We start from the raw sequence: 26,594 nt of genomic DNA, 5'->3' as shown, positions 1-26,594 counted from the left end.
GGATTGACTTGTGGCGCTTAATAAACAGTTGTAATTTTTACGCTTGAAGTTTCGACTCCTTTCAATACCTCGAAATCATTTCACGCCTCACTGAATCCCGGTTACGCGGGCTCATATAAACGGCCCCTAAAAGTTGAAAACGAATCTCGCCAAATCCCTCAAGCCAATTTTAGTTATAGTTATTGAAACAACCACAAAAATAATCAGAACGTCCATCGTCCGTTTTCAAAAATATTTCCGAAGAGCCATGAAGAAGAAGAGCAGATGAATGTATATAAAATGTGCCCTTTTCATCATGGTCTTCGTCATATTTTCCATTATTTGATCAAGAACATGACATTCGCCTGATCATATAGTTGAGAATACCGCCATTCCTGAAGAAAGTTAGCTCAACATCCGTGTCGAAACGTAAAATGACATCAAAGCTCTTGTCTTCATCAGCCTTTAAAACAAAAATGTCATCTCTTATTCAATACCATAGTTTTCGATATATACGTGCATTTGATCATTTCCCTCCCCCCCTTTCTCTATTTATCAAATGCTACGAACCCCCTTCCCCTTTTTCGATAAAAGCTTTCCCGCAAATTAGGTGAGTGGACTCCGCAGGCGATGGAACCATGCCATTAATGAGACATTTGATAACCAAAATAACGGCCGAAATGTAAACGATCAAGATGACCGGGTCACTAATATATATAAAATTGCATGTTTGTAGATGTACAACGTCCTGGTTGGGGAGTCCTGATAAAGACTGTTAGTGTTGACTGAGAGGTTTCGACAACCTGACGATAGTCTTCTTCAAAGTTAATTGTGGAGCAACTTGTACTTGTAGTTCTAGCTTCAACATGAAGATGACTATCGGTAAATAGAGAGCTTTAGCACGACTACGACTACGACAACGAGTACGAAGTTTGACCGTGTAAGGGAATGGCACGAGGAAGTTTGTTGTCGTTGTCGCTTCGTCAAAATTTAGTTTTAGCTGTAAACAACAGAACGAGCCTTTTTATTGTGAAAAACACCGACGTTTGCGAAGCAGCTACGGCTCTATTTGTCAATAATGATATCAATGACTCGGTAATACTGATTTTGCGAGAACATAGGACTTTTTAGAGTGAAAAATCTTCACTATTTTAAATTTTATGTACGATGTATTTATGCTATTTTATTGTTTGTTTACCGTTTACTTTGCGTACGAAATACATGAAAATTATCAAGATCATTCGTACTCGTAGTCGTACTCGTAGTCTTTGCTAAAGCTTTCTAATGTGGTCGAAACGTCAGTCAACACCAACACCAACAGTCCTTCTTAGGACTCGACTAGCCTGGAAATACGCCCGTGTTCAAACCATTCAATTCGTGTACAAATTGCGCTAAAGAACGCAAAAGATGATTTTTTAAGACAAAAAATTCTCGTGTTTGACGTTTTAAGTTCTCAAGATGTTACCATGCATCGCATGACTGTTGTATTTTTGGCAAAAACGAAAAAATATGTTCGTTCAAAATGGCCGTCAAGGTAAAAAAGTGGCCGGCCAACAAGCTTTTTTCGCCGATCATTGTCCGCTGACCGGCCGTTATTTTGAATCCTGGGTGGTAACTGAAGAAACCATGGACGAAATTCACAAGACCGCTGAACATGTTTAACAGACAACGTAGATACTTAAGTAACCTACACAAAGTCACCCTCGATGAAAAGATGTAAACTTTTCCTAAAGATAAAGGTAGGCAAGAGATCTATATACTCTAGTGGCCTTACCTTGACTTCGAGTATCTGTCCGGTTTTGAGATTGCCTGGAATATCGATAGAATAACTTTCTTTTCCGGTCAGACCGAGGCTCTCGGCATTCTGCCCCGATCGATACTGCAGGGGAATGATTCCCATACCAACGAGATTACTTCGATGGATTCTTTCGTAGCTTTCTGCAATCACCGCTTTTACTCCCTGGAAAATTAAAAGCAAACAAGTCATGTTATAAAACTCATGCACGCGCTACGCACGAGATAGCTTACCAGCATCCACGGGCCTTTAGCTGCCCAATCACGTGAAGAACCAGAGCCGTAATCCTTGCCAGCTAGGATGATCAACGTACGACCCTCAGAACGGTATTTTTCAGCAGCATCGAACACGAACATCTATCATTTATAGAAAAAAATGTTTTTTCTCGGAAAAAGTTGAAGAATGAGTGATAACTGCAATGAACATCACATTTTTCTTCATTTTCTAATTCGAACAATACAACTGGTCGTTTTTTCAACTAAAATGATGGCAATTCGAACAGGGGGCAAACTCTAGGGAGGGGGGGTGGCATTTCCAGTTTAGGGAAATATGTACAAAATGTCGACCCAAAAAACGATATCGGACGAAAAAATCATTCAAGCTAAAAGGCGCACATTTTGATCGTGTACAGCCATTGAACTAAAATACACGGAACGCTACCTGTAATACAAAACCCTAATAATTTTTTGAAGCCGTGATTTTACCCCAGACACGCGTGTGTAGTCAATCAATTATTACTCCGCGAGAGAATCTCGAAACACTAAACACGCGTGTCTGGCGTAAGGTATGGCTTCAATTATTTGCTTGAGGTTGCGTTCCATGTATTTTAGTTCAATGTGTACAACAGACTCTATAAAAGTCGGTCAAAGAACGTAGGACCCCCGGTTGTTGTTTTTTCGGGGGGTGACCCTAATTTAAAAGCTTTGGTTAGAAATGTAAAGCACTGGGCAGAGATCTCGATTCAATAACCTGAAATCTGTTCATAAAAGTATTGTTTTTTTGAATCAAACTCAATGTCTAAAACAAAGATTTTCATTACCTCTTCGTTTGATGGGAAATGAACAGTCTTTGGCGCGGCTTTTCCCATGAACTTATTAACCAATCGGATATTCGCAAACGTACCACGTGCCATTACAGCGTCATTGCCACGTCGTGAACCGTAGGAGTTAAAATCTCGCGGCACTAATCTGAGAAAAATGTCGTAAACTTGCGTCAATCGTTTCTTTGACAAGAAAACATAAAACGTACAGTGGTGTCTAGAGGTTGCTTTGTATACGATGTCTTTTAAGCGATAAATTTTTGAAGAAGAAATGAGGGTTTTCAAAAGAAAATATACTCTTCATAGCATCATTTTGCAACTCAACGTTAAAGTTTATCTCTTTTATTTTAAAGAACTCAAATCCTCAAAGAACAAAACGATGCTGTTTGAAGCATGTTTTTGGGTGAATGGTAAACAATCGAAGAACGCCGTATGCTTTTCGACTGCATCTTCACAACCCAAAATCCAGCTTTGCTTTGATAGATCAGTAAACATCACATGTGTCAAATCACAAAAAACATATGAAATATGGAACTCACCCCCTCGATGAGAGGTACTTTGCTGCAGGACTGACGCGCGATATGCTACCGGCAGGCGATATATGATCTGTCGTTACAGAATCCCCAAGGTTCAACAACACAGCAGCATTCGTGATATTTTTTATCTCAGGCAAATCTGACGTCTAAAAACGAAAGCAACGGAGATCGAATGCAGATCGTTTGTCCATCAGATAATAGGAATGTTTACTAATGAAAGAAGTAATAAAGTAAATGGTTTGAACACGGGAGTATCGTTACATGTTTGTAGATGTAGATCGTCCAGGTTGGTATAGTCCTGAGAAGGACTGTTTTTGTTGTTGTTGACTGACGTTTCGACAACCTTAGCGGTAGTCATCTTCGATACACAATTGACACCCACAAATTTCCTGTACACACAATACAATGACGTAAGAACCAGATAGCAAATACGGCTAACCTGACATTTACTCCTCATTTGACTCTTAAGATGACTGCCACTAAGGTTGTCGAAACGTCAGTCAACAACAACAAAAACAGTCCTTCTCAGGACTATACCAACCTGGACGATCTACATTTACAAACATGTAATGAAAGAAGTATTGATGTACGTTTGTTATACGTGAAATATCTGAAATATCGAATATTTGATCGACTACATATGCATACAAAATATTTCACATACACCCCACCACCCCGACTGAAGTTAGTCGTCAAAGTTTCCCCGTCTCCCTCCATCCCTCCCCCCCCCCACAAAAGCGTATGTAGTAGAAATTGCCACATTAACTTACCATATCATCGAAGAATGGAGGGCTTTTTATATAAGTTGATTTCTTATCCCAGGGATATAGTAAGGTTTCGGGTGCGTTTAGTGAATTCCACTTCGAGTTTCCATGCTTAAAAGAGAGATTAACACGATATAAACTTGCCTCGTTTAATATAAATAACGTGTTTCCATGATCAATGAGTGTTTTTCATGAGCTTCAATGTTCGCAAGCAATGGGCTTAAAGTAGATCATAATTTTCTGATTCTCTTAAATAAAAATTCTTACCGTGATTTTCGCATAAACTTCTTTGAACATTGCTGGTATGACGTACTTCCTTTCTACCTCCTGTAAAGAGATGAGATCTATTCAAGAATGACAGTGCTAACCCCAGGACACCTAGCATTAACTAACTTATCTAAAAGATAAAGTCACAGAGTATAGGGAATATACAGTTGGGCCACTTCGCTGTACAACTGGCTGCTGTATATTTAATAAGATTACTGGCTGCCGTAAGCCATTTCATCATTCCTATTGGTCATAAATTGCAATTGATTGGCTGCCACTATGGTAATAACATGTGCCATGGGATATGCGTGGCTCAACTGTATGTTCTCTATATTGTGATAAAGTGACTGACAATGTGGATCCCAGGACTCATTCATTGGAAATCCATACCTGAATTTCCTCACGACTTGGCCAAAGATCTTTTAAATATATCTCTTCGCCATCCTTACTTATGCCTGACAGGAAGAATGTAGAAAATAAAAACATTTTACTTAATAAACGTCATGAATACTGCAAGTTTCGGGTGGCAAAAATAATGATAGAAAACAAAAATCAAACTATTTATGCAAAAATACTTAAATGATAGTGGTCAGTCGAGCGTGTAGAGCGTGACTTCAATTTTTTTCAAAAATAAATCTGTACCCAATAAACTATTTACAGAAAGAATTTCTGATCTATATAGTCCAGTGACTTTACCTAAAGGCTGTACTAACTGTACCATATACAGAGAGCTTTTCATATCTATATAGTTCAGTGACTTTACCTAAGGTTGTGTACTAACTGTACTATAGACAGAGAGCCTTTCTTATCTACATAGTTAGATGACTTAACGAAGAGGTTGTGTACTAACTGTACCATATACAGAGAGAACTTGCTTATCTATATAGTTCAGTGACTTTACCTAGAGGTTGTGTGCTGAAGTCTATGTTCACCGTTCCTGCAATGGCGTAAGCAATGACAAGAGGTGGGGATGCGAGGTAGTTTGCTCTGGTTAGCGGATGTATACGACCCTCAAAATTTCTGTTCCCGGAAAGCACACCAACGGCAACTAAATCACCCTGGTAATAAAACAAAAGCAACGTTAGAATAAAATATTGAAGGAGAAGAGTACCAATGATAAACAAGTTTATTTTGAACTCAATTTCGCTTTACTATCGAAAATTGAAGGAGAAGAGTACCAATGATAAACAAGTTTATTTTGAACTCGATTTCGCTTTACTATCGAAAACAAGAATTCGCTTGAAGAATGAGAACTCAGTCGTTCAAGTGGCAAAGTTGAACCACTTATTTCGAGATGAAACTTAATGAAAGTTCGTGAAAGTTGTAAAACATTTGGATACAGCAAACACAAAAAAATCCACATCGGAATAAGCTAGATAACGTGAAAAGAAAAAAGACATAAAAATGACAACTTTAAGCAAAGGAACAGAGATTGTTGAGACAAATCTTCTTAATCGAAACTCGTCAAAGAAGAAAAAGATTCCTCAACTTAAACTATAAAACAAAAGCGATGAAACGCATGCGCTGATTGGTCTATGGCTGCTTCGCATGAGCCTTTGCATAAACCAATCAGAGCTCGATCATGAATACGTGTTTGCACATCAATCGTGAATATGTGCTAGTGGAAAAATTTAAACATTTGTTTTAAATTTATCTATTTCACATTACTATTTTATAAAAGAAATAAAAGATGTTTTTCGTATTTGCATTGGCTTATGCCAACACGAAAGACGTTTTTTAAAGCTCTCAGAACTCTCAACCTTCGCTCTCGGGCTTTCACTGATCCGTTCTCGAGTTCTCTCAAAGGTCTTCTCGTACTGGCTTATGAAAACTGAGAAGCTCTAAAATGTTTTCATGATCGATTTGCAAGTTCTCGTTGATTGATTGGTTGAGCTCATCTCTGTTTTTCACTGGCTAATGCAAACACGGCTATAGACCAATCAGCGCACGCGTTTTATCGTATTTATTTCATAATTCTCAATTAAACCATCGATGTAAAGCTTACTTTCTCAATAGCTTTGCCAACAGCTTCAGGTAGAGGACCGCTATTTCCGATGCACGTCATGCAACCGTAGCCAACAATATCAAACCTACGAGAAAAACTGAAAAACATAAAAAGCTTGCGAGATCTTCGCTTTTCTACGAAGCGAAACATCAACAAATCCACAGCAAATGATAAAAAGTTGTTCGAATCGATGAATTTCCTTGGTGTACATCGCGAATTAGATTTGCAATCGTTATGCACAAGATGGTAAATTATGAACTGGCTTAGTATGCTAGAACATTGCATTGGACTCTTCAGCGAGATCGTCGGCAAGTGTAAGTTGAAGTCCCGGAAGAAGTGCCGTAGCTAGAACGCTAATGGTAGGTGCGTATTCACATAATCAGTTGTGCCCGACTGATTTGTTTAGAAAGCCAAATCACTTTTAAAAAAAACAGTCGAGCAAAACTGAATATACGATTATACCCCACAGCGTTCTAGCCACGGCCCTGCACGTAAGGCCACGCTCAATGCTTTGAAATTATTGAAAAGACATCGACGTTGCTTTTCTGAAAACTGAAATCATTAAGTCGCAGTGGCCACAGGATCTATTCCTGCAATTTAAATTTCAGAACATTGTCACCTTTCAAAAACCATGACCAGCCGACAATTTAAAGAAATATAGTATAAAGCAAATTCCGAAAAAGCAAGATATCTTGAGATTGCAAAATATGCATCAAAACAAGACGAGAAGTGAACTGTAACTTTTCGACTTTATTTCAAAGTCATCCTCAGACAGAATGCATTTGCTTTATACTATATTGTCACCTTTCATTTCCTTAGAAATCTATTGTTTTCACAGTAGCTACGTGAACGCGAAAAATTAACACAGCAGGTCTAAATAAGCGGGCTGTCCACCCTAGCGACGAGTCCTTGAAAACATTCAATCACTTCCACATTTATATCTCGGATTGAGAACGTTTAGCCATCTATACAATGAGATCTTTGTCAAATGGGATTTGCAGCCGTTGAATTTAAGCCGCACGCCAGAAAGGTGAGCATTGTGTAATTAAATAGGCGAATATTTCAATAAGAGAAACTAAAAAAATTCTTACCCTAATGTTTCGAGAGCCGGTATAACTCCACTTTCTTGTAGATAATACGTCACCACGCCGGAGCCTGGTGACAAACTTGTCTTCACGTATGGATGAACTTTTAGTCCATACTCCACAGCTTTTTTGGCCAGCAGTCCAGCTCCCAGCATCACAGATGGATTACTTGTGTTTGTGCAACTCGTGATCGCTGCTATGACAACTGAACCTAGGAGACATCGCGGAAATAATTGTAAGAAGCGTGAGGCACGAGTTGTGAAGAAGTCCCCACCCTAAAAACTCAATACAAAATCACAAAAACCGGGGGTGGTCGCATTCTACAACCTTACCATGTTTCAAGGTATGCCACGTGACTAACTTTTTTGCCTGCGTCATATTTTTTCCGTTTAGGGATTTTTGCGTAAAACTTCTACCTTGTCCACTGGTGTGTTCTGTATTTATTGCCAAAGTTAATTGACCAATCAAAAAGCGACTCGATAAATGTTAGACACGTGATGTTCGATAAAAGTTTGACTGTTTGTAAAATTATACCAATTCTTTTCTTTTTTTCCACAAACTCACAACAATGACTTAGGCATAAAGGTTAGTAACGAGAAGATGAGAAACGAAGTCCCAGCCCTAGAAATCCGGGGGTGGGGGTGGGTGGGTGGGTCGAATTCTATAACCTTACCATGTTTCAAGGTAAAACTTTCTCCCTCGTATACCATGACGCTCTCCGATGACAGTTTCTCAGCCGGAATACCGAATCCTTTGAAGCCAACTTTGTTTGTCAGACAAGCATTGAAATCCTTCTGCATCTCAGCAACGGCGACCTTGTCGTGCGGACGTTTAGGTCCGGAGACACAGGATACGACCGTAGAAAGATCCAATTCTACCACCTGCCCAGTTAAAGAAAACATATAGTCGATATAATGAAGACAGATTGATCCATTGAACTCAATACAAAGTTCGTACGATGCTAAATGTAATGAAATTCAAGCACTTTTCATGGACTTTCAAGGACATACTCCAAAAGGTTTAAGGACGAGGTTCCAAGACATTGAATCGTGCACAAAGCACAACTATAGTACGAAATCATCATAAGCATCAAAATTAAAACAAAAAACATTTTTCTAACAAATCGAGGTCAAATGGTGTGATTTCATAAGACTCGAAAGCGGCCAAGTTGGTAGGTTTCTTCAAAGTTCTGAAATTAATCCTTTAGCATACGAGTAAGCTACTTTTTTATTCAATTAAGGGTTAAGACAAAATTCCAACTCCGACTCTGAAAAGAACGCAGTGCGATGGCATGTTTACCAAAATTCAATCAAAACAATTTGAGTTCAAGCACTTTTTCAAAGACATTTTTGTAATATAAATGGATATAAATGGATATCATTGACATCTGTGAATATAAACGGATAATAAAACGTAATACCAGCCAGTTATCACATACGTAAGCTGTGCTTTAAAAATACTTTATGTACAACATGATTCCCGTACCTGGGAAAACACCGGATCCTCCTCAGCGTTTTCAAAATGTCGAAACAACTTGTTCGCCTTGAGATACTTCTCAATAAACGCGATCCGCTCTTCATCGCGACCCGTTTGACGTAAATATTTCATGCTCATTTCATCTACGGCAAAAAAACCAACTGTGGCACCGTACTCGGGGCACATGTTGGCTATGGTCGCGCGATCCGCAATCGACAGCTGTGATAGGCCGGGACCGAAGAATTCTACGAATTTGCCCACAACGCCAATCTGACGGAGATGCTTCGTGATGGTAAGTACGACATCTGTTGAAGTTGTTAAACCATTAAGATGTCCTGTTAGTTTGTAGCCAACTACTTTGGGTAGGACCATACTGACAGCTTGACCAAGCATTACAGCTTCAGCTTCGATACCACCAACACCTGAAAGAGCAAAGTTCAATGTTTGAAAAGCTAGTACACGTACATCACACGTGTTAACACTTATAATAAATGTGGAAGATTGGAAATGCTGCGTTGTTTTTGGGACTTCTACTTTAACATAAGATCATTCCTGATGGTGTACATGAACTCATGTTTTATCTCTTGACATTCGATCACTCCTGATGAAGACACTAGACTGGAAAATAATAGGACTCAAGTTTCAACATCAGATCACTCCTGATGAAGACACTAGATTGGAGTATATAAGGACTCAAGTTTCAACATCAGATCACTACTGATGAAGTCACTAGACTGGAGTATATAAGGACTCAAGTTTGAACATCAGATCACTCCTGATGAAGACACAAGACTGGAGTATATAAGGACTCAAGTTTGAACATCAGTTAATTCAACATTACACACATTCCATACCCCATCCTAAAATGCCAAGTCCATTAATCATGGTTGTGTGAGAATCTGTGCCAACCAAACTGTCAGGATATAGTAAACCATCTGTATTAAATACCACACGTCCAAGATACTCCAAGTTTACCTACCACAAGAAAAATTGTATCACATATTAAGTCATACAAAAATGAACCAAATTTTATATCTTTCTTACAAGAATTTAAGATGACAAAGCACATCTTGAGGACAATACGAATGGAAGTAATCAACTTCATATTTGGTATGCAAATGTTGAATAAAAATTGATCATTTTATTGTACATATAAAGACCAACCTGATGAACAATACCAGATCCAGGAGGCACAATTGTCACATTTTTGAAAGCTTTCGACCCCCACTGCATAAAACAAAAAACACAATAAAACTACATTTACCATTTACAACAGAAATGGATTTGGGGGACAAGGGATTTGTATAGTGCAATGTAGCCCTTGTGTACCTACTCTACCCTTCTGCAACCCCTCCTCCTAACATCAAATTATTACATAGACATTCAGAAATTTGCACCTTCATGTACCCACTCTAACCCTCATGTACCCATTCTAACCCTTCTGTACACAATATAAGCACCTGCGCCTCTTCCTAAACATCAAACCATAACTGATTGTTACATACAGATTAGGAAATTTGCACACTTGTGTACCCACTCAAACCTTCATGTACACACTATAAACAATTCCTAATTGTTACATTACCCTCAGGAACTGGAACCTCTCTTTGTTTCGTTCAAATTCTAAATCTTGATTTCTAGCTAGAGCATCTTTGCTAAAACAAAGCATGAAATTTGTTAGCTATACAACCAAAACAATTAGGAATTGAGGATCTTAGGTTATTGCTGAGAAATCAAACTTACTTTCTTGAAACGTCAACTTGCACAGAATGATCTACAACCAAGTCAACAGGGCAAAGAGGATTTATGACTGAAGGATCACCTCCTAATCTCTTTACCGCATCACGCATTGCAGCAAAATCCACAACAGCTGGGACACCACTAAAGAACGGTAAAATGCAAACAATGATTAAGTATGAAAACAAAGTTATGAGGGGGGGGGGACAAAGTATGAAAACAAAGTAATGAGGGGAGGTGTAGAGACTCATATCAATAAGCAAAAACTACAATTGCATGCACAGGTTTACACAGAGCTAAGTAAATAGGCTTGTAAAAATGTTTTTTAACATAAAACTAAAGTTTCCCATTAGGCCATTGGTTAGTTCCCAGGCTCCAAACAGTGCTCTCCTATTCTTGACAATTCTTTTGCCAAAGCGCTTGATTTTCAATTTACCATTAACACATTTTCCTTTTGTTCTTACATGCAAAATTGTCCTTAAACTTACGTGAAGTCCTGCAAGATGACCCGAGCAGGTCTAAACGGAATTTCCACACTATCATTTTGACTTATTTCCCAGTTTAAAATCTTCTCAACATGTTCTTGTTTGATTTGAAAATCATCACAGTTACGAACAGCAGATTCCAGGAGAACTCGAATTGAAAAGGGTAGTTTGTCTACGGTTGAAAAGATAAACCCTCAATTCATTTAGAACAAATTACAACAATTAAGAACATTATAGAATATTTTAGAACAAGAAAGTTATCAAAATGACTCCTTTAGCTCGTACCAGTTGCCTAGCCTGCCAACATTAAGGCATGATACACAATTTTTCTCCGCTCACACAAACACGCACACAAAGAATACATTTTCAAGAATATTTTAAAATTTACATAATGACACTAAAGTGTATGAGCAGGCTACATTACTTGTATGTTGATAAACTAAATTAACCATAGAAAACAATCATCAAATGTTGTAAAGGTGAGTTTCAAAATGAGAAAATTGAATTATCCCAACAGTAAATTCATGCTTTAACTATTATTTTCGAAATCATATTGCAATTGAAATGAAAGACTGTGGTTTGAAAAAAAGAGTTAATAGCCTCATGTGAGACTTGAAACCACGGCAACAACAGTCTTTGAAACATCAAACTGTGTTAAGCCCATTACTTCACCAACTACTAGTGAATTGAAGTATGCCATTTATGAAATCATTCCCTGCTGTGCAAAAATGTAAATCCTCGCACAATTACAGGGTTCGAAAAAAGCTATAGAAAAGGACAGATAACGTCTTTACATTACATAACTTGTAGCTAAGATACTAAATAACATTCAGTTCAAAATTCACACCCACAACAGTCCCCTTTTCAAACACAACGGCCCACTCAAAATAGAAGTTATCCGTTACTCCTTTTCGAAATCAGCATATTCATTCACACAAACGATATTAATAGACAAACTTCATGTTAGTCTTGTTGATAAACTGCTTTTGAAAGTTCGAATGTTCCTACACAAGTTGAGGGTGATGAAATCGTGAATGAATTAAAAAACGATAAGCAGCTTATTTTTGACAAATTCCATCTTTCACTTTTGCGACAGAGAGTGAAATTTGCATTCACTGTCCCAATGTACGTAAGCTCACGCGAAAAAAATAGATAAAGTACTGCCTAAGCGAACAAATTCTGAAGAAATAAATGCGCCAACAAACACTGCGAAATGATTCTTGTACCTTCGTACAACGTCATACATACCGTAGCGGCTATCTTGTAAGCTCGTCAGGTCAAAGTACCTGAGTTCTTTGCCGTCGACTTCAACTTGATTAATATTTTTCAAATACGGATTTCCACCTAAAGGGAAGAAACCGATCTCGACCATGAGATCTTGAAAAAAAACTATAAAATAGACCTTTTACTGACCTGACATTTTTGGCTAAAACTCCTACGTGGAAAGAGTCACGTTTTTGTTATCATGGGAGAGTGCTTCTGTGCTTGTACTATGACCCCTCGGGGCCTCGACAAGGTTACTCGAACCCAGACCATTTAGAGCACTCACGACTCTATTTTAGCGAGCCGTGGGACTGGGAACGACGACATAACGTATATAATGTGAAAATTTTGAGTTTCATGAAATGTTATCAGTGATTACTCGTTTCCAACGAATGGTCGCAATTGAGGATTCTCAAGATTGGAATATATATATTACGCCAAATCATTCGTTGACTGTAAACAAGACTCTCAGAAATCAAAATTGCACAATAACAGCATGGAACTCGTGATCTCGCTCGTGACGAAGAACTGGAGTGGCTTTTTTACAGGTTAACCGTGGCATTTCTCTGTTCAGAGTTGAGATATGTATCAACCATACAATTACAGCTTGATCAATTCAAACTGTGGCATGGGTAAAACAACTAAACAATGAGCATTTTACAAAAGTAAGAAAATATACATCATGCAATTTTAGTAAATGGAAGACCTGTAATTATATAGTTTTAGCTGCGGGGGAGGGGGGGAGGGTACCTTTTAATCTATGCTGATTGCAAGCCTTGGAATCTAGATTGAAATGAAGGATGAAGTAAAATGTACTTCCTTGATGATCTTTCCGAAACTGTCACAAATTGATTAATTAAATAATAAACTGCTCGTCTTTCGTTTGTTTGCACTCGTACTTTGACGTCACATCCGGCGTCCTCGTGTATGTGTGTGGGTTTGTTAACCTGCAAACGAACACAGAGTAATTGAACCCCCCAACTAGTTCAGTGTCACTAAGTTATTGCACGCACTTGCACCTTGCTATTTCTGTCGGCACTCGCTGTCGCACTGTAGCATCACAAGCAGAGGGACTCACAGGCACTTTTATCGTTATCACCATTAAAAGCTTTCATTTTCACTTTACCACTAACGAAAGATGGAGGATCAAAACGGCACCGATTCAAACAACGATAAAGGTGAAAACGACGAGGTTTGTTACAGTTTAGGCATCCAGACGGAAAGATTTTTTTTGAAAATGCCGAGGAGAAAGGGGTCGTTTCGGTCTTGCGTTGCTCACTTGTTCGTGTTTTTGGTTTTAGGTTCGAACTCTTTTTGTGAGCGGTCTACCAGCGAATGTGAGATCCAGAGAGATATATCTACTATTTCGTGCCTATAAGGTGAGCTATTTTTCACAAAAGAACCCATAAACGACAGGAATAAGTTAAATGTCTACCGGGTAATGGAGATGCTGTTGTTTCTTCAGTAATAACATAAACACGTTTCGACAAAATTGAGCTCGTTTTAAACTCTGTTATACGACTCGTAACCAACGCTGTTTCAAAATTAGCATGTTGGGATTTCCATCCGTCAATGCTGTTAGCCATCGTTTTAAACAGTATTCGATTACTTCAGTTCATTAAGACGTCTGTTCTTTCTGCCTGTGTTTTTTGAGCGTCGATTCGCAATTTTTCCATGTGAAAACTTTTGTGTTATGTATTGCATCGTATGGCCATTAGAATGTTGTATAAAGGCATCTTTCTTCGTGTATAAATAGAATTAGAATGCTTGGAAAAGTTTCAAATCGAGCTCGTCAATTTGCTTAAGGAACCGTTACGGGCTGTCCTGGCTTTTTGGTTTCATGTTTCACGGGCATAAACATTGAACTAAACTATTTCGCGCTTTCATAATTAGGTTGTCAACGTGTTCAAACGTCTGAACAATGTCAGATATTAATTTTCTTGTATTTTTGCATAATCTTTGTTAAATATGCTCGTAACAAGACAAATGGGCACACGATTATAGCCTAATTTCCTTTCGAACGAAGGTGTCGTGTAATTCGACCTCTTTTTCAACCGCATGAGGAAAGAAAGTTTTGTTCAATGCAAAAGAATGATAACCAGTCTTTTAAAGGCATGTATTATGTTATTATGAATGAAAATTGGAGCACAAGCTGTTCGTGCATCGAATAAATTAAATTTCAAACTCGCTTATGATTGAGAAAACTCACGAATTGGGCTTTCATCGGACTTCATTTGATCTTATGTAACACTCGCGAGTCAATATTGATTTCGAATTTACTTTCAAGCTTAAATGTTTGTAAAACATACAGACAAGTGTTTCGATTTCTTTCGTTACCCGTGGAAACCGTAGGAATGTGCGTTCAGACTTTTTTCAAAGCCGCGCAACATGACTTCGCTTGAAGGGAATTGTAAAATTTTATTCTTTTGAACTTCAGGAATGATAAATCTATTTTAAGATTGATATTTTATTGTATCGAAAATTCATGATGAGTCGATACTTTTTTGTTGATCACGGCAGAAGTCTAAGCTTGGCAACAATGTTTCTAAATTTGCATTGGAAATAGTTGTTTGTGTTAAGCGGAAAGTGAATTTGTAATCGAGTGGGCACTTGTAGAAAGACAAACTTTGTCTAACCCTTGTGCCAACAACCTTTTTTAACTGCACTCTAAGTATAAACGTTTACTAGCCTATCAAGGACTTAAGTCTCGTGCCTGAATTTGCTCGTCTGAAACTCAAAATGTGGGAGGTTTCTTTTAAAGATCGATCGCAAGAAGCGTTGATATTTTTCGATTGTTTGCTTGTGGGCATGGTATCCAAACACGTTGTAGTTCCTTGTCTATAAACACAGAGCAATCAAGTTGATAATGTTGTCGATAATATGGGCGAAACATATCATTTAAGATAATGAAGATAAATTTGTTTAGTCATTTAAGTATCATTAGTGCTTCGGGGATGAAGACAAAAATCCCAATAATCTTCCACTTCCGAGGAAGTTATCAAGAAATCAACGACAGAACTTCGAGGACATGCAGTCATTCAAAGTATTTACTCGAGCAAATTTACTTCGATTAAATCTCTAAAGCGTCGGCTGTAATTAAAATTTTTGTCGAACATTGAGAAGTCCTGACCTGTCGTGATTTTCTTTATTACCATTCACGCTCCATCAAAACTCTTTTAAAGCGAAGACAATGCATTTCAAACTCTTTCGCAATTTTAGGGTTATGAAGGATTCCAACTAAAGCTTACGGACAAACAAGGCAAGCCACTGGTAAGTTTGGAGATGTTTTATTTACTCGTTGAGAAAAAACGAAGCATTTTTTAGCTAAGCGGAACTATACAACTCGAACGAAGTTAAAACTCGATCATCAGTAACGTTTCTATAAGGTTTTGTGTTTTGCTTTCAAAGTCTAAGTTAAATCCTAAGAACCGATTATCTTGCAAAAGTTTTGATAGTTTTTTGAAGTTATGTAATGTGCGGCCCAATCTCTTTTCTATAGCCTGTGGCATTTGTGACGTTCGCAGAAAAACTAAACGCGGAAGAATGCAAAAAAGACTTACAGGTAAAAGATTGTTATAACCAAAATTCATTCAAAACTTGGCAACCGATTTTACAATGTCATATTTTTCTTCGTTTTGACACTTAAACACTTTTATACACGCACAGTATCGCCATTATGGAATTTCTTTTCAACTTCCTTGGGGGTTCATCGATTCATATGAACGTTGTGTTTGAAAGAATTCTTTTATTTTTGAGCCGCAAGACGATATATATTTTTAGTCGGCATTATGGTTGACTCTCGTTTTTAAAAACGTTTAACTTTTAAGCCATGATCACATATGATATTTTTTCCAAAGAAGTTTGTTTTACCGAAAGACATGAATTTAAAGAATTCGTTTTTTTTGCTTTTTTAGGGCGTGTGCTTCGATCCTGCCTTAGATCAACCATTGAGGATCGAGTTCGCCAAGACCAACACGAAAATGGGCAAAACTTCTCACAAAAATGGCAACAACAGCTGCGTAAATTCACAAGTTGAAGCTCTAACACCATGTATGAAACCATCATGCATATTTTTGAAATATTTACAACCGTTTCATCGGCGAACCGATTTCGATTTCAAACTAATTTGTCTCGTCTGGGCTTTTCTTTTCACTGTAGTGGATCTTACAGGACTGAGCTTCTTTGCTTCCGAACCAATGTGGCATCATGCGAGGTATTTTATCAATATTCTTAACTGTTTATCATGTAATAGTTACATTGGCATACGTATTGCTCATACCTTAGGAGAATCTATCGATTTGAATTTTCAGAAGTTATGGGGGTGGGGGTGGGTCTTTATTTAGCAGCACTAGCCTTTAACATGGCGGTTTGATGCTTTTAACCCGGGGGGTGATCACTGCATACCGTTGGACCAATAGTTCATTGCTGCATACAGAGTGTATGTAATGGCCATTGAACCGTATAAATAACTGGATGGCTACATTTTGGTAAACATGCCTTATGTTGAATGAAGTCAAGTATTACCTCCAGACAGACGTGTTGATTCAAGCATTTTCGCTAACTGTGGTTCCTTTTTGGCCGGGCGTGTTAAGATTGGGACTAGTCGAGTTGCAGGCTTTAAATTTTGGCGTTATGTAGTCTTCCAGTTGTATTTAGTTCAGTGGCAATAACTAGCAAAAACTAATGGTCATTGTTCAACTAGTCTATGGTGTAAAAAATAAGTTACGTAAGTAAAAAACTGGCTGAAATAAAAATCCGTTTCCTTCAAGTTGCAATGATAGACGCATTCGTAAGCTGTCCAAAATAGTTCAATCACTATCTTTTTCGGAAATTCATTTCTATTTGTCTTCAACAGGATCCCGTACGCAGACAGTCCAACGTCTCCATTGCATTCACCGATTCACTCGCCTGTAATCAATCACTTCTCTCACACTTTACAGGTAAGTTGCTACAACATCTTTGACAAGAACTACATCGGTGATTCACGTGCATCGCGTTATCACGATATATACATAGGAATAATGTTTGTATACGTAGATCGTCCAGGCTTGTCCAGTCCTGTTTTTATTAGTGTTGACCATCCGGTAGGCATCTTCAGAATCAGAGTGAATCTGGACGATCTTCTTACGTACTTGTGACTATACTCCCAAGCTCAAACGACCTTATAGAAAATATGCAGTAGCTCCACTTCGCTGTGCAACTGACTGCTGTATATTTAGTTAAGATTACTGGCTGCTGTAAGCCATTTCATCATTCCTGTTGGTCAAGAAAACCAACTGACTGGCTGCAACTCTGGCAATCACATGCTTTATAAGATATGCGTGGCACGAAAAAAATTCAATGGAATGGTTCTACTCTATATTCACAACACTGCGGTTCAAACCATTCGATTTGATAATAAGAACAAGAACGAGGGTCAATACGTGAAATAGCCGCTAAGCTTTATTACTTGTTGCTGCAGAGCTATACAACCATACTATATTTCTATATAAATTGGAATAATTTCAAAACACGTTAGTACTTGACCATTCACCATGGTATTTGCTCTTTTTAAGACGGTTTTTTAATAGCATCGTGATAACAATGGCTTGATGACACTGCTATACAACCATACCATCTTTTTGTTCTGTTTGATACGAAAATTGTTCGGCACAATTATAGAATACTCTGCCACAGAAACTGCCATCAACAATCAGGCTAGGTTAGGATAATGCTATAACCAACAACTACAAATAATAACGACCTTATCGAACAACATTTGAGAAATTAACATTCCGCTCCTCTTCCTTGTAAACGAGACAAGTCTACTAAAAAGCAGAGAGCCTTATATGCTACAAGTCCCGGGCTTGTGACCGGTATAGCAGAGTTAAAAGGTGAAAGATTTATCATAGATTAATCAACTGAATATTCCGGCTCGTTTTTTTTAAGCATGCGAAACAGTTCATATGGACAAAGCTCGAATTCCATATATTCTATATTGTAGTTGTTGGTTATAGCATTATGCTATCATTCTTTTTGTTTAATAACATTCCCACTATTTAACCTTGTGGTTATGGTTATATAGTTAAATATGATAAATATGATGTGGCAGGGTAAAAATACTCCGATTGCATTACTCGAGCGTATTTTGCTTCTCCCCCCCCCCTTCCTTTTCGCCGTTTCCAAAGGATTTTTGGCAATGAATGATGAGGTTTTTGCTCGTTGTGATGTACTGCTTATTCATTTAGCACCATCCTGTGTACCAACACGTCAATATGCCATCCACGTACTCTCTACCGACCATGGTGGCGAGTGATACCTATTTATGTTCAACTTTGTTTGTGGCTAACATTGGACAGAAGTTAGATGCAAATAAAGAAAACGAATTGTATGCTCTCTTCACAAGGTAACGAAGTTTGAGACCGCGAGATCTTCTGCGGTAATTCGGTGATTGATCCCTGATCCCTAATCTCCAACCAGTGGGCTACCAGTTCTAGCGCTGGATGATTGATTTAGGCTTTGAGTTTTGGAGCAATTTCGTTTATTTTAGATTATTACACAGATTTCCATTTGTGTTGCAGGGAAACTCCACCTTGTCTAGTATTTTATCTAGCCTTCTCCAAACATAGATATGTATAATAAATTAGATAGCACATTGCAATACAACGCCTAGTCAAAAGTTGAAGCCGAAGTAATCGGGTGCTTACATTGTTATCACCCGATTAGTAGGTCCCACTCGAGGAGTGAAATCCAACTTTAATATACGACAGAGCTTTAATGACGACGTGTTTCTGTTATTTTTGGAACTTAGAGCCATGTATAAACATAGCATATTTTTTGAAAATATGATTATGATGAATATTATGATTATTTTTTCGTATCAAGTGGGACCTTCCAATATGGCGGCACTGGCTTCACAGGAATAGCGGAGTGTATTATCCAGTCTATCTTCAGATCAATAGTTCCAAAGCAGTGTGACCATACATGAATAATTTTTCAAAAACGCTTTGAACCATGCGGAATGCTCCCCCTGTTCTTAATGTGGCAATTATTTAATTAGGTGGGGCTGTCTAAGCTCACCAAGTCTGGTCACACTGCTCCAAACTGCAGCCGGATGTGTATTAATATTTGTAACAAAGCAGGGGGGGTAACCCGATATTGAAAAGGAAGTAGCTAACTAACTTCAGGTCCACGTTCAGGTCCTGCTAGTTTCATATGGAGTGCTCTAATGATAGATTTTCATTCATTGTTTTGAGTTTTACTTGTTTTGATGTTGTGATAGCAAGAGATCTCGTGTTAAACTCCACTCCTTTCACACATTTACTTCATATTTTCACGCATACACGTCATATTTTCACACACATACGTTATGTTTTAACACACATACGTCACATTTTCACACACATACGTCATTTTCACACACATACGTCACATTTTCACACACATACGTCATATTTTCACACACATACGTCCTATTGTCACGCGCATACATACGGCATGGAATAACTATTTTTTCTTTCTGACAGTACGCCAGGTTTTAGAAGAATCAAAATGTTATCGAAGGGAAACGCTCCGTGTTGTTTTGTGGAATATCAGGTAAGAAAACAAATGAATCTGAGATGTTCGAAAACTATTAGATTACTAATGGATACTTATGGATATTACTAGGATGTGTATTCTGCGTCAGGGGCAATGTCGATGCTTCAAGGGTAAGTAGAAGTTAAATATTAACGAGAGAGTAAACAACAAACTATAGCTATCGCCCACTTTCCATCAGTGTGTCAGATATTAGTAGTTTACCGTGCATTAAGGAAGCAGTAGTTTATCCGACATTGAAAGATTCAAAAATGTTTAAGTGACTCAGGTCGTTCAACAAAATTTCGAGATTTTGGTTCGTAATTTTTGCATAAATTGGAATTGCATTTGATTTGGATTTCTGTGTCATGTCAATGCATGATGACCGTGGCCGTAGGAAGGTCTATAATTGCGGTTTGGGGGTGGAGAATGTGTGTTCATATTCATATGGAATTCAATATGGAGGCTAACTTTTTAAACTTTTTTACTTCAGAACACAGCTGTCGTCATCGGATGGATCTAGAGGAGGAATAAGGATTGAGTATGCTAGAACAAAGATGGGAGAGGTTAGTGTTATTGCTGTGGTTATTTTCTAATGTGAAGGCCGTCGTATAAAACCAGTGTTGTTCAAAATATATCATAACAACTCAATTTCGAATAAGAAAAAACTTCGCAACAACGTTATTGGTTTTGAATTGCAAAGGAAGGTTATGGTTATTGAAGGTTACTGTCATAGAAAATAAACTTCTGTAAAGTCTATACTTACGGCCGAATCGTTAGCACCGGCCCTATCTCTCAAAATATCTCATTAAAGGGAAGAATATACAATTTGAACTGAGCAATCAGTGAAGTGAAGTATTGCTTCTAAGATCACAAAATTTCTTTGTCGCGAGGAAAATAGAAACACCTTTTGAACAAGTTTGAAGATTTTACTATCCAATGGATTACGCCATCCAGACTTCGTGCAACCTGCTCCTGATTCCTGAAAAGCAGCTTGTCAAACGCGACTTAACTTTCTCTTATAGAAGCGATATTCAGTAAACGGCGAGACGCTGATACATGGTCATCCAACGATGAGTGTATGTTAGACATACACTTTTAATTTCATAGAGTGAGAGACGCCATCGTCTACACAAGCGGAAGCACAGAACACAAAACTTCTAAAATTTCCGAGAAAAATAGATGTGAAAGAAAATAACTTTGTTAGAAAGTCTTCGCTCATTGAAAAAAATTTTACTTTGTTTTCGTGCTCTTGCTTGTGTGGACGATAAAATTCGCGCCTTTATGACTCATCGAGGTATATTATAAAAAGGATTTTTCAATTTTGGGAAGAATTTTAACGGAATTTTCTCGAGAATTCGATAAATTGTAGTGCTGTGTCAGTAATGACTTTTCGATACATCCCCACATGTGCTTTAACATGCGTTTTCTCTTACATGAAAATAAATAATTTACATTTTAATATATTTGTACATGGCGTTTTTAATTGAATTTAAGTAAATTTGTTAAATATTAAGTGATTGTATTTATTTTAGCTAATACCAATAAGACGTGTTTCCAGCAATAAAACATTTATTGTAAACTACATGTTTTGTGTTGTTGTCATTTACACATACATGGTCATGCGCAGTGGGAAAACCTGAAATTGACGTCAGAAGATCGATAATTAGAGTGTGGGAGTATAATGTAGGTGAAAAACAATGAATTTCACAGCACATAATACGGGAGTTCGTGCATATACGAATAATACCACCACCAATTGGGAATCTAAAGAACGTCAATAAAAAAGGCAACGCCTTCCATAGTATATGATAAAAATTGTGATATTTGCATTGTATTGCCATTGAACATAACCTTAAAAATGACTGTGTACCTTTTAAAACAGTTTATTAGTATCACTTTTCACTGTAAAGTAAATGGTTTGAACCCGGAAGTATCGTTACATTTCTGTAGATGTACATCGTCCAGGTTGGTATAGTCCTGAGAAGGACTGTTTTTGTTGTTGTTGACTGACGTTTCGACAACCTTAGCGGTAGTCATTTGACTCTGAAGATGACAATCGCTAAGGTTGTCGAAACGTCAGTCAACAACAAAAAGAACAGTCCTTCTCAGGACTATATCAACGTGGACGATCTACATCTACGAACATGTAACTTTTCACTGTCTACAGTCAACGTATTGTAAGATTATGAAATTTCCGCTTTACACAAACTGCGAAGTCAAATTACATGATGAAAATATGAAAAAGCGGGTTTATGTGCTGATACGTTACTTCAACAGGTCAGGGCTCCCTGCGTTGTGAAGAATTGAGGATTCAAAATTTCCTTATCATTTTAACCACAGTTTTCTTGAACTTAAATGACGTCAAAAGTTGTGTAATCAAAAAATCTTCAATTTATTGACGACGAAAAGAGACAGGAATAAAGTGTTTTAGAAACCACAATGTCGTTTCAAAAGTTCTGTTGAATGAAAATATGATTTAAATAGTAAAATTTGCAAGTACGTCAAAACCGCTCTGTTGGCGGTCACTTACAAAAGAATATTTAATCAATGTTATTGTGAGCGCCGGCCGTCAACATGACCCTCGTGGGCGGACCACATTCTTTGGTATTTCCGTGGAGGCTGTTTGCAATCCAAGAATAAAGGACACGTTGGTTTTTCAAAGTAAGTAACTTGATTGATAATCTTTTCAACTGTTGTTATAAAATACAATTAGTTATCTGTTGCCATGGCGACAAAGTGCATAATTTCATTGACACATGCTGCTGACGACTTAATTTTCGCCAACGAATGCAAACGTGAAAAAATGGGCGCGCCATGCGTACGCCTGAACCGCAGCACCGTGGTGGACGATAATTCAACGCACAAATAGTCGTTTTCATCGCGAGATAAAAGTCGAATTCGTACTTTTTCACAAATGGCAAGCAGTGCTCTGGGATTCCAACCCATAGGTCAAAGTTATAACTGTGATATTGCATTATTTGAACAAATTCATTGTTGTCCTTTGGCCTCCAAACTGGACACTGTTTTTTGGCGAAACGAAAGGGAAGGAAAACCAGCGGATCCGGTGAAAAACCTTCCACAAATCAAGTACATTTTACAAATGTTTTCAGAAATCAAAACATCACGTTGTTTTCGAAAGTTCCGGCAGCAGATCCCGATGCCTTTAATATGTACATAGTAAGACAGGTTTTAACATTATAAAATCTGAACGCATGCAAAACCGAGGCTATTAAAAGATCTTTACACGTGAGCTAGCACTTTTTGGCAACTTCGAAATGAAAACCTGTGAAAGCTTAGCTAGTTTATGTATTGCATGTTTGATCATGCGCAATGGTTTATCTGAACTTATTAACAAAACAATCATTCGTACCGCAAACACATTTCTAGACAATCTACGATGTAGAACGGTGTGTACTAACTGAACAGTTCACCAATATTAATCGAGAGGACACCTTTTGTAGTATAAAGATCCAAGCATCAACATTCCAAATTTAATATGTCTAGTTCACTCTTGGCACGTAACTTTCACATGTTGATTTTTACTTAACTGAGATATTCCACCTTTTTAAAGACATCTTCAACAATGAGTGTCGCACAAGACTTTACGGCTTTGCTGTTGGCGATCGAGTCGTAATTTAGGATGATACTCATGTCAAGCTGTGCAGTGACATGCTTTCCAGAACAAAGTAATACCAATTCATAGTTCTAGGTTTTGGGATGACTTCCTTATGATTTTTGCCACCCCAGCCATTTCTGGGCTTTGCTTTGAAGTATTTATAAGGAGAAAATTTATTTGAATTGAATATTCATCTGAAAGATGAGCGAGTTCATCAAGAGTGTCACATGTCAATTCTTGTTATCAAATGTCCATACTTTTCATTATTTGTCCAATTTTTTCACCATATGTTCATTCTTGTTATCATTTGTCCATACTTTTTATTATTTGTCCATTTTTTCACCATATGTTCATTCTTGTTATCATATGTCCATACTTTTCATTATTTTTCCATTCTTTTCACCATACGTCCATTCTTGTTATGTCCATTCTTGTCATTATCTCTCCATACTTTTCCCCATATGTCCATAATTTTACCATACGTCCATACTTTTCACTATGTGACCATACTGTTCGTTGTATTTCAAACTGCACAGTAAAACTTAGCTAATTAAAAATTGCTCACTTTCAGGTAAGTTTCAAAAAAATAACCTATACCTCACTTTAGACCTCAAAGAAAAGTCGTTTTGAATCACAAAATCGTAGACTGAAAAGTACTGCAAAGCGGCAACACAACTATAGTGATCAGAGATAGCCTAAACTTCAACATTGTGCATGCACGTTTTTTCGTGAGGACACGGTGCACTTAAACGAATCGGTAATTACTTTGTTTTAGACCAAAAAATCGACTTCATCTTACAAAGAAAAGCTGAACAAACTATAATCAAATTGATTAATAACAGCAGATAAAGACTACCAATTTTTCAGGTGTTAAAACTTTATCATAAGACCATCGGGATCCACTTCCTCACAAGCATTCACATTTTAATGTGAGTGCATGCGAAATAACCTACAGTAGTTTAACTATCAATTAAAAACCTGAATTCTTTCCAAGACATCCGCTTCATAATTCGTGACATCTTGCCATATTGCCGCTCGTTACACGTTACAGCTCCATCCATCGTCATTCGGTCGAACAGGTCGTGTTCCAATGTGTATGTAATCGTTGTCCGTCTTGAATTGAACAATCCCTCTCTCGATTATCGTATGGTCCATAATTAGTTTCAATTTAGCGTGTGTAAGGATCAAGTCCCTAGCGCCATACATTATTGTCGTCTCTGTGTAAATTTAACGGTAACAATTTTCATCTTTGATATCCAACAATCCCCGTGTATTCCTTTGCGCGATCGTCTTGTCGAAACCTGTCCTTGATCGACAAATTACAAACGTTAAGTTATCATAATAAATTGTCACACAGTATTTTCATTCCTGAAAACTTTTTTCAATGGAAATTGTTCGAAAGTTCAAAGTTGAATTTGCTCGTTGATTAGACACGTACCTCCAGTTCAATGCGAAGTCCGCACGTCCATGGAATTCTTGCTGTAGAATTGATTCAGAGCCAATGTCAGTCGACTGCACCTGTAACAGTGGGGCCCTTCACTGCTACAAGTACAAGCAACTGAATTAGCGAGGAATCGAAAATACAGACAAACATTCCATTACACGAGACGATTTATTGATTCCAGTCTAAATTCCCATCTATATTAAATAATAAAGGAGAAAAATACATGGCGTTAACGGAGAACTATTATAAAAAGATCACTTCATGTGAGAAACTAAACACAAGAAGTGATACAAAGTTTATCGTTAAGCATGGTGGGAAAAACATATTGCTTTGAATTCAAGTTTGGAACATTTCAAACTAAACCCTAACAAACGACATGTTTACAAGATAAACTGATATGCCTTAAATACAAATACGGCCAACGGATCGATAGCTTTTAATGCCACAATCTTAAAATCATTCTTTCGTTCTGCTTTAGTTATGACAAATCATGTTAAAGACGCCCTATAGCTTCTATGGTTACGAGAAAGACGATCGACCATAAAGTTTTAGAGGACAAACGAAACTCTGCAAATTATATTAAGGCAGAGAACTGCGATATAATACGTACGAGTCGTTTTATTAAACCAAGTTTCATGTTGCATTCATTCCACCATTCATACGCGCACGACAAGAAACATAAATGCTCTTTCTTAACTTTACTACTCAATGATACCAAGGCAGGTTGAAACAACGCGAAGACTAAAAAACTCCGAACTTTCAAGAACAAGTTAGTTGCAAGATAACTTTTCGACCAACCTTGAATCGAAGCACCACTTCCTCGTCTTTTCCAGTGAATCTCGACGAGCAGCGAACTGATTTCACACATTTATAGTCGTTCAAATTATCATTAATTTGACTACATTAAAAGCGATAATTTGATTGGCACAGCAAAAGTCCATTTAATCTTATGGAACAATGTACTCTGCTTCAGATATTTGTGTGACATAAGCAAAAAGAAGAAAAACAAAAGGCACAACAATCATGCGCACGTCATCAAGCAAAGCGCTGAAGCCATTTTTCCCAATTCCTAATGCTGGTGAACCATTACCAATAAACGGTCCTCGCTTTAAACTCCTAAAGTGAACCAATATTATAAATTGACACTTTCCACCCTTTTATCTCTTCCATAAATCAATAAAAAAATCAAATAGGAATGAACACGAGAAGAAAATATCTTTTGTTTTCCATTCTTATTATACATCTAAATATGCCGATAAAGTTCTTTTCATTTTATTGCTCGTTAACACATTCATAGCATTCTTATGGAAACGAAGAGTTAATGAAAATAAAGTAAAATAAAAGAACAGGAGGGTTAGTGAAAACTACGCATCACGAGTTGTCAAAAGATAGCAATTTACTTGATAACACATCTGCACCTAATTAGCTATAACAGGGGTCTCCAAACTACGGCCCGCGGGCCAGATGCGGCCCGTTGGGTCTCTCAATCCGGCCCGCAGAGACACTTAAGAAAAAAATAATATTATTAAACAAAATAAACTTTGCG

General features: G+C 37.6%; 2 protein-coding genes across 3 annotated transcripts; one reads left to right on the top strand and one right to left on the bottom strand.

Annotated features, from left to right (window-relative positions):
• Positions 1-11: 11 nt before the first annotated feature.
• LOC124450664 (cytoplasmic aconitate hydratase-like) lies at positions 12-12,659 on the bottom strand. Of its 2 annotated transcripts, none has more exons than XM_047001303.1 (20): positions 12,582-12,659; positions 12,417-12,512; positions 11,172-11,340; positions 10,690-10,827; positions 10,532-10,601; positions 10,111-10,173; positions 9,801-9,921; positions 8,956-9,368; positions 8,144-8,351; positions 7,477-7,681; positions 6,386-6,482; positions 5,282-5,438; positions 4,771-4,835; positions 4,381-4,440; positions 4,120-4,224; positions 3,353-3,495; positions 2,814-2,961; positions 2,008-2,130; positions 1,754-1,939; positions 12-442 (listed from the first exon to the last, which is right to left on the bottom strand). In XM_047001303.1, exons 1-20 carry the CDS (start codon positions 12,586-12,588, stop codon positions 326-328), a joined length of 2,691 nt encoding a protein of 896 aa, XP_046857259.1. In that variant the 5' UTR covers positions 12,589-12,659; the 3' UTR covers positions 12-325. The 2 variants fall into 2 exon arrangements, with proteins under 2 accessions (XP_046857259.1, XP_046857260.1); XM_047001304.1 differs by having other exon boundaries at positions 6,386-6,470.
• Positions 12,660-13,381: 722 nt separating this feature from the next.
• LOC124450665 (RNA-binding protein, mRNA-processing factor 2a-like) lies at positions 13,382-21,570 on the top strand. Its single transcript, XM_047001305.1, has 12 exons — positions 13,382-13,623; positions 13,733-13,810; positions 15,651-15,701; positions 15,931-15,993; positions 16,346-16,481; positions 16,590-16,644; positions 17,287-17,371; positions 18,659-18,816; positions 19,937-20,006; positions 20,079-20,119; positions 20,479-20,551; positions 21,011-21,570. The coding sequence occupies exons 1-12, from the start codon at positions 13,570-13,572 to the stop codon at positions 21,071-21,073; spliced, it is 927 nt and encodes a 308-aa protein (XP_046857261.1). The 5' UTR covers positions 13,382-13,569; the 3' UTR covers positions 21,074-21,570.
• The last annotated feature ends 5,024 nt before the right edge of the window (positions 21,571-26,594 follow it).

The sequence above is a fragment of the Xenia sp. Carnegie-2017 genome, unplaced genomic scaffold, assembly GCF_021976095.1.
Source record: "Xenia sp. Carnegie-2017 unplaced genomic scaffold, XeniaSp_v1 HiC_scaffold_24, whole genome shotgun sequence".
In the NCBI taxonomy this organism is placed as follows: Eukaryota; Metazoa; Cnidaria; class Anthozoa; order Malacalcyonacea; family Xeniidae; genus Xenia; species Xenia sp. Carnegie-2017.
The sequence above is the reverse complement of the archived record's forward strand: the minus strand, read 5'-3'. Positions and strand labels throughout refer to the sequence as shown.

Coding starts and splice junctions, on each gene's coding strand:
- LOC124450664 (XM_047001303.1), bottom strand. Junction 4,225..4,380: donor AAGTTTATGCGAAAATCACG/GTAAGAATTTTT, acceptor CTCTCTTTTAAG/CATGGAAACTCGAAGTGGAA. Junction 1,940..2,007: donor CTAAAGGCCCGTGGATGCTG/GTAAGCTATCTC, acceptor TTAATTTTCCAG/GGAGTAAAAGCGGTGATTGC.
- LOC124450665 (XM_047001305.1), top strand. CDS start 13,570: ATGGAGGATCAAAACGGCACCGATTCAAACAACGATAAAGGTGAAAAC. Junction 13,811..15,650: donor TACTATTTCGTGCCTATAAG/GTGAGCTATTTT, acceptor TCGCAATTTTAG/GGTTATGAAGGATTCCAACT. Junction 16,645..17,286: donor CCAATGTGGCATCATGCGAG/GTATTTTATCAA, acceptor TGTCTTCAACAG/GATCCCGTACGCAGACAGTC.